Below are 12,275 nucleotides of genomic sequence, written 5' to 3'. Positions count from 1 at the left end.
AAATACAAACCCCTATTTTGGTTCCATGCTGTTACCTAGAATTACATTTGGAGTCGAATACCGTATTTTCAGCCTCGTTTGCTTACTTTTTATGATCCCTATTTGCAGGGTTTTAAATTCACAATCTTTTATTTATCTTCTTCAAACTTCAACTGGTGACATCAATGATACGTTAGTATACAGTGTAGAAACTTCCATTGTAATTTAATGTTACATCATAAATGTTTCAGTTTTTATTGATCATCAAGTCACAGACAGAAACAACAATTTAGTAACTACATATTATAAACAATTATATGTGTCATAGTACAATAATCCAGTGTATTAGACTTACTGTATTTTTAACACTAAATTATTTTTATGAGGAATGTAATAAAGTATAATCACCTATAATCAGCGAAACAGTTCACACCATAACAGTTGTTAAACTTACCATCGCTTCGTTTCAATTGTCATTATTATACAGTTCTCACATCCAGAGACAATTGTAATGCTATATTTGACTCGATATATTTTCTCTGCTATTGACATTTAAATTACAAAGAAATCCGAAAATATATTTAAACGGTTGAAATATCTGAAAACAGAATTAAGTGGTCAAAGTTTGACCAATCGATATTCACGGATGAGGTTCCAACAAAGGTCGTTTGGTTGAAATACTGATCACTTATTACCTTCTTAAAGCAATTTCAACTATACATTTTGTATATTCAGATTTTAATGCACTATAGTTCAAATCCAAATTAGATGGTGGTTTGTGTTTGTTCATCCAGCTGTTATCTGTGCTTCATTTTCCCAGCTGTCATAGCCTCAATCCTTTAAAACATCTGTACTACTGGGACCACACAGAAAGAATCTGCATTCTATATATTTGATATTAGACTACATAAAGTTTTAAAAACTGTAGTCCTTACTATTTTCAACGAACACAGTAGAGAATAAATTGTGGAAAATATATATAAAAAACGTAACAGCTGGAGCGGCATGCAGACCACTAATTGACCGGTATTTGTTAAAAAATAGAAAACTTGTGGTCAGTAGTCTATTGAAAAATGGTGAAACATTAATGCAGTGACGAACTTTCATCAGAACAAAAGAATTGTAAAATCAAAGCTAAATTCCAGAATATAATTATTTTGGAAACTATAAACTAGAACTAAGCACTTTCGATAGAGAGGAATATATATTCGTAATGCATTGTTTGTTAGCCGTATCTTTTAAAAAAAACTAAAAATACTGAACTGCCTCCTAAAGCAGTTACTTCAAACAACAAATCCACTTAGATTCAACCGTATTGGTGCGTTTTACTTAATACTTCATGTGTTAGTATGTATTTTAATAGTTTAATTTAGTTAAATCTTCGTAATTATTTGGATAAGAAACTATTCTTATTGTACACATATATACGTTGTCGTTCAAAACCGATCTTTCACGTCGTAAAAATAGGATGGAACGGATGTTTTTTTTTGATCAGTTAATAACTACTGATGTTACATATGCATAAAGAAAACAGCATTTCAAATATCTCATTCTTCTTGTCAATAGTCGCTGCTCCAAAGGCATCTTATTATAAACACCTCGTTAAACAGTGAATGTTCAAAACTATTCTTAAACTATTTATAATACAGTCGATAAATACCTCGATTTTTTAAGCTATTCTTTTAAATTCAGTTTTGTGCCAGACCAAAACGATTCCATTAATACTACTAATTGGATAAATACAGAGAGCTGAGTACATTATATTAAAACTATTTTGAATATGCAAATAATTCCATATTTACTTTTAACAAACTCACTCCTTAAGTATATACATAATATTATATAGATAAACACATTGTTCAATAACGACTAGACCACAAAATACTTCGAAATTACCCATTGCATAAAACAAAAGGTAAATCATCTTACTTAAACCAAGATTCCTAATTTTATCCTGCACCTACTTTATGTTTATCTCAGACGATTTATATATAATTATCTTATTTCTCGAGTGAAATTTTCCAAGTTAACAAGTGGTAACAAATATTTTAGAGTTCTACCGCTTACTATTAATCAGAAGCGAATGAAAATGGGCAAAAATTTGCACATCAACGACTTAACCTTTGTAAAAAAAACATAAATCTGTATCTTGATATAAATAAAAATCGCATTTACACATATCAAATAAGATTTCCCTTAGATTTTCATTTTCTACGGTTACACAAGTTTTAAGAAAGTGATTCTATAGCTCAAAATTAAATAAAATAAAAAATATATAACTTACATAAAAGTGTAGTTTTGGAATTCCCGAAATTCGATCGTCAGTTCACATTCTAACCTGAAGATTACAACAATATAAATATAACAAAAATATGGTATTATTCAGGGTTGGGCATTTAACCAGTCTCACAGCTTACAAAGCTAAAATTCAGGTTTCGATACCCGCGGCAGGAAGGACACATATAGTCCTTTGTGTAGCTTTGCGTTTAATAACAGACACGGCTGACAGAAACACATTTTATAGAAAGGTGATACTGACATACAACAGTGAGTTTTGTTGTTAAACAAAAAAAAATACACATATTGTGATGTGTTATGTCAGGGATTAAACGAAATTCTGTTTGAGTACTCACAAAAGTAACTAATTTACCCCTATAAATCCAGCTTAAAAGGTAAGTCTGTATAATGCAACACATTAATTACCAAAAATAAAGAAAAAAAAGTGCATCATGTTAAGTTTTATTTTTATATAATCTTGCCTGTATCAAATGAAAATATATTATTATGTAACATCACTGTAAAACCCAATAGAAAAACGTTTAACACAATTCACTAGGTAGAACATTTATTCACCAAATAATTACAAGTCATAGAATTGGACAGTGGTCAGCTAAAGCAAGGTGTGTTGGTCAACTGTATTCACATAAGACGTGTTATACAAAAAGTAGGTCTTGTACTGTTTTCTACAGCTTCACAGCCCCTTAATTTCAACGAACATAACATATATTGTTAAGTAACCATACTTTCTGTGCATACAAAATAAATCATTCTTAGACGTAAACAAGAATATAGTGTATTTTCAGAAAGAAGTAACTAAGTTAAAACTACATCATCTTTGATAATTCACAAGGTAGAAAGAGGCAGAGTTTGTGTTGATTACTATGGCTTCATCTGGGAGATGCATATAATACGCAAAAATGTAAATTTGATAAAAGCAAAATGTATACTAAAGTTAATTATTTTATTTATAATATCACTTGTTTTACATAAAAAACAGTATCAGATTTTTAGTATTGGGGTATTCTGAAGAAAGCAGTACAGAACTACACCGTCAAATTGCTACTAAATAAATATTTCTTTTTATGACAAATCAAATTAACTACCTGATGTTTTCGAGTTACCCCGTTTTTCGATCTGTGATCACCTACTAGCCTTTCAATAAGATTGCATAAACGAGTTACTAATATCAATAACTACAATATATGAACATTTACTCGATATCGAGTGATTCGTGCTAATTTCATCTCTTCAGTGATGTTCTAAAGTATGAAATTAATTTATCACGAAAGTTATATTTCTTAAGTCTTCACAGATGATCATTTATTGAACTTAGTAAATCTTGTCTATCACATATGCAAACATCAGATGCGTTCCAGTTCTGAATCTTCGCAAAATACTGAAAACACAAAACCAGTTAAACCAGTTTTACAGAATTTCCGGGCAAGCCACGCTCCTCTAGTTGAGTTTCCGGGCACGTGATGTGTTTGCTACTACCTCGTCCATCCGGAAGAGAATACCTCAGTTTTTCCCAAAACCTCTTCTCTCCCCAACGAACAACTACTGCTGACCTTAGACACGAGCGCGTATCAGCGTCCATGTGCTTGAACGAAGTGTTGTCTAGAAGCACAACCACCAGGCGATGGTGTCGATTACACCTAGCTTCGTGCTGAGCAGACTTCAGTTCAAAACGACACCATTCATTTTTGAGGAATTGCTCCGAGAGCACAACCACAGTTCTGTGACTGCACTCGATGGCTTCCGTGATAGCTTCTGCCACATATCCGACCATGGGAAGATCACGGTAACGCAGACATAATCTCTGCTGTGGGCTTGCACATTCGAGCTCTGGAGCCAGTATTTGTGCCACAAAAGCTTCGTCTTTTTTACAGTAGGATACAAAGGCGTCGAAAAGCTTCTCAGCTTCTGGCGTGTAATGATTCTTATGAAACAGTCGAATGCCATATTTGGTATAGAACCAGATTTTGATTTCCTGCCTGTATATACACAGTAACACCATTATTATCACTAAAAATAGAAATACAATACAGCCCACAATTATGAAAGGCATGTAATCATGTACCGTGAAGGCAGCTTGGAAAATCGTTATAGTTGTTAAATTTCCACAAGCAGAAACGTTGAATGTTAAAATGAAGGGCCCTGCAGTGGTATTTTCATAACACCGGATACTTGCAATATCATATACCTTTTCTCTGTGTAAGAATAGCCAATCCTGAAACGCAGCCAAAAAGTCACAGTCACATGTCCAACTGTTATGACCAAGGGAAAAGACCTTGAGATTGGGATTAAGCTCAAGTGTCCACACCTGAAAATGTGTAATGTAATTATTGTCTAAGAATAAGTACTCCAAGTGTATAAGGTGAACGAATGTTACATTATGAATTGTTCGAACATGATTGTGCGACAAATGAAGCTCTCGCAACATGCTAAGGTTCTGGAATTCAAAGCCTTGAAGAGCACTCAACTGGTTGTGCTCCAAGTGAAGTATTTCAAGTATTAAAAGCCCATTAAATGTCCGGTTATGAATTACGTGAATATTACTGTTGTTAAGATAAAGAATTTTCATGTTTTTTCGACCAATAAAAGAGTGACTCGAGAGATGAGACATGTCTGTGCCATCAAGATAAAGATCAGTCACATCCATTGGGATTCTCTGTGGCATTCGATTATAGCTACTAGAGCTGCAGTCCACGATATTCGTATTCCAAGTTTGGTCTGAGTAGCATGTACAGTTTTCTGGACACACCATTTCACAGTCACAAGCATCAAACTCACAGCAATGACACAGTGCAAAGCAATGGCTTTGATATTGACACAGGAAATCTTGTGGTGTTGTTTTGGAGAGACTAATGGAAATGGTCTGCCGTTTGAAGGGTAATTGGCACATAACTTTGTCTAAGTCTTCAACCCGTGGATACTGTCTTGTCTTGTGCAAGCTGTTAATTCGCTGCAACCACTCCATGGTACAGTCACAGAAAAATGGGTTACCAGACACACGTAATTGAGGAAGTGTCTTATTTGAGGGAAAGCTATTCAAACGAAAACTGTTTATGTCCACTACCTGGAGAGAATTGTTTGACAGATCAACATTAGTTAGGTTTTCTTTTCCCATGAACACAAAAGGATGAATCACTTTTATTCTGTTACTGTTAAGCCGTAAATATCGAATGCTATTTGGAAACGAAGCAGGATTAACTTCTGTAATGATATTGAACGAAGCATCAAGGTATTTTAGTTTCAAAGCTGATTCCAACTCAAAGTAATTGCCTAGAAAATCCACCTGATTGTCATGAATGTCAAACGTTCTTAGTTCAGCAGGTATTAGGGCATAATCGAACCACTTGATCTGATTTCGGGAAACATTTAAGAACCGAAGACTGTGTAGATTCATGAACAAACCATTGATGTCAGTGAGAAGATTGTCGTTCAAAAGCAAGACTTCTATCCTAGGTGCTTCTTCTAACATTCCATGCTCTAACCGTTGAATAACGTTACTGGAAAGGTCCAGATATGTCAACGATGGGAGATCTCGGAAAATCCCTCTGGTAAGGTTCCCAACCTGATTCTTCTGAAGACTAAGCTTATTTAGCTGTTTTAACCCTACAAATGTTGCGTTCATTAAACTAGTCAACAGATTATCTGAGAGATCAAGACTTTTGAGAAATTGTAAAATAGTCAGTGCTTTAGGTGTTGAATCTAGACGATTTCCGCCTAACTTCAAATCTTGAAGGTTGCTACAGTTTTTCATTCCTTCTGAATGAATACTATCTATGCGGTTCATTTCTAAAGACAAAAAACTGAGAACGTAAAGGCCATTCAGCGTGTGAACATCAATGTATTTAAGCAAATTGTAACTGAGATCTAGTGTATGTAGATTATATAAGGAAGCAAAGGCATTATCTGTTATCTCTGTAATTCTGTTATGACTCAGAAAAAGCATTTGTAGACTATACTGTGACTGAAAAGTTGAGGAATTAATAAATCCCAGGAGATTATGACTCATATCAAGGACAACAAGTCTGATAAGATCAGCTAACGTCTCCGGAGTCACCCATTCGCTGGATATGGCATTCCTGCTAAGATTCAAGACCAAAATCTGCTGCAAACCACTGAACTGTTGAGAAGACAACAATCCAAGAGAGTTGTTCTGAAGGTATAGGGCTCGCAGTTCTCCAACATTGTGAAATAAACTTGGAGGAACGCTAGCCAACTGATTGCTTGACAAGTCAAGAATCTGAAGATTTGTGACTTCTTTCAACGTATCGGCTTCGATCTGCGATAACTGATTTTTTTGAAGATTCATCTCAATAAGCTTAGTAAATGTTGCAAAAGAGTTCCTGTCGAGTTTCTGCAGATTATTAAAAGATATATCGAGCTTTGTAAGCTCTTTACCACAACTATTAGGTTGCTGCTCCACTAAAACAGTTAGATCTTGCAATCTATTATGCGTAAGATTAAGTTCTTTCAAATTGGACAGCTCACAAAACAAAGACCTTGGAAGTTCAGCGATATTATTGAATCCTAAATTTAAAACCTCGAGGTTTTTTAGAGATGATAAACTTTCACGTTCTAATTTTAAGGAAAATGAGCTCCACTTATCATTATGGCTATGAAGAGTTAAGTTTTTCAGTTGGTGTAAACCATGGAAAACTCGGCTGGGTAAAAAAGGAAGTTTACAGTGAGCTATGTATAAAGATCTTAGGTGTTGCAGATTACTGAATGTTTTGTTACTTAAATGACTTTCGACAAGCACTTGATCACAGATAAGGTGTAAACTCGTAGTATGATCTTTCTGGATTAAGCTAAAATTTGTACTTTGTTTACCACTTTTAAGAGCCATTACGTTACACGTTAACCGCACCTCATCTTCACCAGTATTCAGTGTTTTCCAAATACAGTCTTCTGGAGCAACGTAATGACGAGCAGTGGTACTAACCAGAATGGTAAAAAACACTACAACCAGCAATGTCGAAGGCTGAATCAAACATTTTGTAAGTAATATCTTGACTAATGACGAAAACTGGTTATTCACCGTTGAGTGGTACATAGATATTACAGAAATGTCCAACCTAGATAAACGCAAATATTTTCTACAGAAGTGTTCCGGTACTTTGTTCTCCCACTTCATATCTTGGCCTTTTGGTAAACTTCCAATAACAGAATCAGGACGGACCACATAACTTCCGTATTTCGACACTGTTTCATAAACACGCATAAGATGACTCAGGAAAATAGTCTCTGTCCACTATAGATGTGCCAATTTTTCTGTCCAGTTTCAAACACCATATTCTCATCGAAACAACCACACAATAATCTGTAACTGGGTAGAGGAAGAGTATTCTGGTACTCTGTTTCTTCACCGTCAGGACTCTACGTCAGAAACCTGTCATGAAAAGAATTATGTTCACAATAAACATTACTTCCTTCTATAATATATATATATTTAAAAATTCGGTAATAATGTATCTCGTACGAAAAAAAATACTTACTCAATGGCAAAGTCAACATAATATTTAATAGTAAAACCACATTAGTAATGTAAAACACTGAATAGAAATTAATATTTTAAACGAACGCGGAATCGTAGCAATTACTTTCTTAATTCAAACTTTCAATTAAAATTTTCCAACAGGATGTTCGCTCACTTGCTTATGATCTAACTAAGAAATTACCTATGCTATATAAACACTAACCAGTGCTTCCAATTTTTTTAGTTTATTTTTCACCATAAATGATTTTTATCCAAGATATGACGTAAACTCTCTAATTAAAAAATAAAGCATTATATTCGGTTTGTTTTTGCTGTTATTTTCATTTCGGGTTGTATAATTACACTGATACGCGCTTTTTAAGGATATCTGAAGGTTTAAAGTTCCTATTTACTTTATTAACTCTTCGTTTGCGGCATGTGTAAATCTGCCTACCACACCATACCATGCGCAAAGTTTCGCGAATTTTTGCAGCGGGTCATTCAAAATGTTGCGCGCAAAATGCTTGCATCACATGACGTCAACCGCAATCGCTAACATCATATGATGTCAACCGCAGTTTGAAGAGTTAAGTTTCAAGGTTGTGGCACTTGCTTATCCAGTTTTAATGTATAATTTCCTCATGTGATGGAAAATGTTCCTAGTATGATTTAAAAAAAAAAGATTTAATCGTATCTCATCGAAGACAGATTTAAAGGCCAACAACGAAATTCACAATCTCTAATACATAAACTGCTTCCAATTTGAAACTTCTTAATATTATGGTCTACAATCTACATGGATCTAATGAAGAATGCTTGCTCTGCCATGAAACAACAACTTCATTTATAGCGTCACGCAATACATACGAGTGAATTATGTGGTATTCATTAAAACCAGATGGAAAACATCTTTCACAACAAACATCCTCACGTCTTTTAAAGTAGGCTAAGGACAGTTTAATTGTAGCACAGGTGGTAGCACTGTACAATAACAGAAAGTCCAAATACTATTTCATCCATGATCAATCTTTAGAAGTAAAATTTATCATTTGGTCAATCTTAAGTTAAAATATAATCCAGATATAAGTGAAAACAAAATATTTTTAATATAAACAACATTTAACGTTCAAATTACCTACTTGTTTAGATATCATTCACTAACATTTGTGTTCACATATTAAATCATAGAGTAATTTTGATTTTGCTTGTCACAACACTCCGTGTAATGAACTAAAAAATTAGTGAATTCGTTCATTTTCTATGTAAATTACATAGGAAAACTCCAGCAGTAATTAGCTGGATAAATTGCAATATCAACGGTAGTTTTGTTTATACGTTTTTGTACGACGCGTATGTTATTAGAGATCTTGTACCTAACAAAGGTACGGCCGCATATGTAATAAACAGTAGTGCCGCACACTGGGGAATGGAGTGTCAGTCCCAATCATTTTGGTGCACCGGATGTAATGCAGTTAGCAGTGTCCGCCGCCGCAAGGGCTTTATCTGGTTTTACAACTACGAGAAAACACAGTTTTAAAATAAAGATGTTAATCAGTTCTTATAACAACTTCTGATTTTTTATTTATCAACGTTATCTGCCTTTTATCTAAGTTAATGCTGAAAATAGCAATACAGGTAGAGCAACCGAAGCCAGCCGCTGGCAGTGTAAAAGCTTCAAGGGCAATTATGAAAAATGGACCGAATTTTTTCAACAATACAATTGAAACAGTGATCAAAAATGTTCGAGAACAGGAGAAAGTCAGAATATGATCTGAAAGAATGAAGCCACCGAATACTTTTCTGCACAGAAAGCGATATTCTTTAACATCATTGTCCTGAAACCTACTTCCAAGATCTAAGACTAATAAACTGTGGAAAAAGTGACCAGTATCTAACTTTCTTGAATCACCGATCTAAGGTTTCAAGTGATGCTGAGAAATCTAAGAATACTGTAACAAATTTATTGTTATGTATTTATTTTTAATATGAACGTTGTTTATATTAAATGTGTATTTAAAAATATGCGTAGCTTATAATGTCAGATATGTATTGCGTATAATGAATTTGTTATATATTTATATTAACGACAACGTTTATTTGGAATGAATTTATATTTAAAAACGTACCTAGCTTACAGTGTTAGTTACGTATGGCGAAACTCCCGCCAATTCTCCAAGATTGCAGAATATTCTTGAACGCAAGAATCGACAATATATCCACTTCCGTAACCGGTTAAATACAGTTCAGTATTGTTGTCCGAACTTTCGAAAAAATTTCCAGCGCCTATAAAAGTCGACGTGCCCATCCCCCCAAAAAAGAGAGAACTTATAAGGTCTGCTAGGAACCTGTTATAACCGTGATTTTGCTAACCCTTATCAACCGGAAAATATACGACATTTAACCAGGAACAGTTATAAATTTCGAACGTCAGAGGATTCTCATCGAACGTTAATATCTTTCCGAAAGCATTACTGAATTCTCATCGGACATTAGTGGTTTTATGAAAATATTATCTTACATCGAAGGTCCAACAATTCAGTGTTTGACAAAGTTAGCTAGCTTCTCGGCAGTTGTGCGTACATCGACTTCAAATTAACTCGCTGGATATCAAGGAGACTCTGAACAAGGCCCCCCATTGGCACAGCGGCATGTCTGCGGACTTACAACGCTATAATCTGGGTTTCGATACCCGTGGTTGGCAGAGCACAGATAGCCCATTGTATATCTTGGGGTTAATTACAAACAAACAAGCCTCTGAACTAGAAAGAAGATTCTATGTTGTTTGTAAGTTAGTGAAATTGTTTATAAAATTTTGTTGGTGGTAAATATTCGTAATAATTGTTGTTGTAAATTGTGCTGTTGTATATGTATATTAAAACGTACTTGTGTGAAAAACGAAGACGGTGTGTGTCAACCTTGTTGGCAAATAGCGTAAATTAACTAAAATATCGGCTTCAGACTATTTCAAATTCGCAATACGTAATATAATAAATTGGGAGCTCGTCCGGGATTTGAGTCAGAGACAAAATTCAGTCTAAATTATAATTTAAATCATAATTGAATTTATATTGATCAGTGCCAACAAGATTTGATCATGTCGGGTTATCAAGTTTTTCTTGTATCCCCTTCCCTAGAACAATTAGAAAAATATAACAAAAATGAATTGCTCGAAATTGCTAAAGTTTTAGAACTAGAAGTTCAAAGGTCAATGAGAAAAAATGAACTAAAAATGCATATTATTGAAATACTAGTAGATGATGATTTATTGCCTGAGGAAGCATTTGAGGAATACTCTAGTGTCCCTACTAGCCAATCTGGGTTGAGTGATAAAGATGAATTAGAGATCCAGCTAAAACTCAAACAAATGGAGTTCGAACAAATTCGTACTGAAGCCGAGAACCAACGAGCTCGGACTGAGGCCGAAAAAGAAATTAGGCTGAAAGAAATGGTAATAAGACTCAACATTGATCGACCAAAGCAAAATGTAAACTTTGAACTTAATCGATATGTTAAAGTTTCACCATTTAATGAAAATCCAGTTGCTAAATATTTCCAACATTTTGAGAAGGTTGCACAAACAATGGAATGGCCCACCGAAAAATGTTCATTATTATTACAAAGTGTCTTAACTGGTAAAGCACAAGAAGCTTATGCTGCGCTCTCTTTAGAAGATTGTACGAATTATGATAAGGTTAAAGCAGCTATTCTCAAAGCATACAAGTTAGTACCAGAGGCTTATCGCCAAAAGTTTAGAGGTTATCGCAAACAAGATAATCAAACTTATATGGAATTTGCCCACGAAAAAGAGGCTTATTTTGATCGATGGTGCAATTCGATGCATATTGGCGATAGTTTTGACAAACTAAGACAGTTATGTCTAATTAAGAAATTTAAACGTTGTGCACGTGACGACCTCAAAACTGACTTGGATGAAAAGAAAGTTGAAACATTACAGGAAGCAGTCACTCTTGCAGATGATTACACTTTAACATATAAAACAACTTTTCATAAAAAGAAATTCCTACCATTTCAACAAAAACCTGTACTTGTTGAATCCACTGAAGTTGAGGATTCTTCTAAAAAATCCAGCTTCTCTAGTTCGAAATCTTCATACAGTTGGGCTAAAACTTCGTCAAAACCATTAAGGCCTGTTTGCCATTTTTATAAAAAAAACCTAGTCATATTATGTCCGATTGTTGGTGTTTGAAAAAATAAAATAAAGAAAAGGAGGCAACACCCAGTGCGTTTATGTCTACATATGGACGTAGTTTCATCAGATCACCCGATGTTGTTGATTTGGCCACTGATATAAAGGCTGATATAATCGGGAGGAATTTAGACCTTTTGTGTCTATTAGTTCTGTGTCTGTGACAAATGACACTGGCAATCCCATACCAATCTGTATTACGTGATACTGGGGTGACTCAATCATTGTTGTTAGAAGGTGTATTGCCTTTAGATTCGAGTTCTGCCAGTGATGAGTCTGTTATTGCTCAGGGTATTGAGGGTGGCTTTGTTAATGTTTCTC

General features: G+C 34.5%; 1 protein-coding gene across 2 annotated transcripts in view; it reads right to left on the bottom strand.

Moving 5' to 3' along the window:
* Nucleotides 1–2,807: 2,807 nt before the first annotated feature.
* Nucleotides 2,808–12,275, bottom strand: part of LOC106470920 (toll-like receptor 6) — a 55,083-nt gene continuing 45,615 nt past the window's right edge. For both annotated transcript variants that reach the window (XM_013931497.2, XM_022399569.1), the window contains exon 2: nt 2,808–7,660. In XM_013931497.2, the coding sequence (XP_013786951.1) occupies nt 3,674–7,492 (3,819 nt within the window). In that variant the 5' untranslated portion in view covers nt 7,493–7,660 and the 3' untranslated portion in view covers nt 2,808–3,673. The remainder of the gene's footprint in view (nt 7,661–12,275) is intronic.

This window comes from Limulus polyphemus, unplaced genomic scaffold (assembly GCF_000517525.1).
Source record: "Limulus polyphemus unplaced genomic scaffold, Limulus_polyphemus-2.1.2 Scaffold4294, whole genome shotgun sequence".
Taxonomy (NCBI): domain Eukaryota; kingdom Metazoa; phylum Arthropoda; class Merostomata; order Xiphosura; family Limulidae; genus Limulus; species Limulus polyphemus.
Note: the sequence above shows the minus strand (reverse complement) of the source record. Positions and strands in the feature narration are given on the sequence as shown.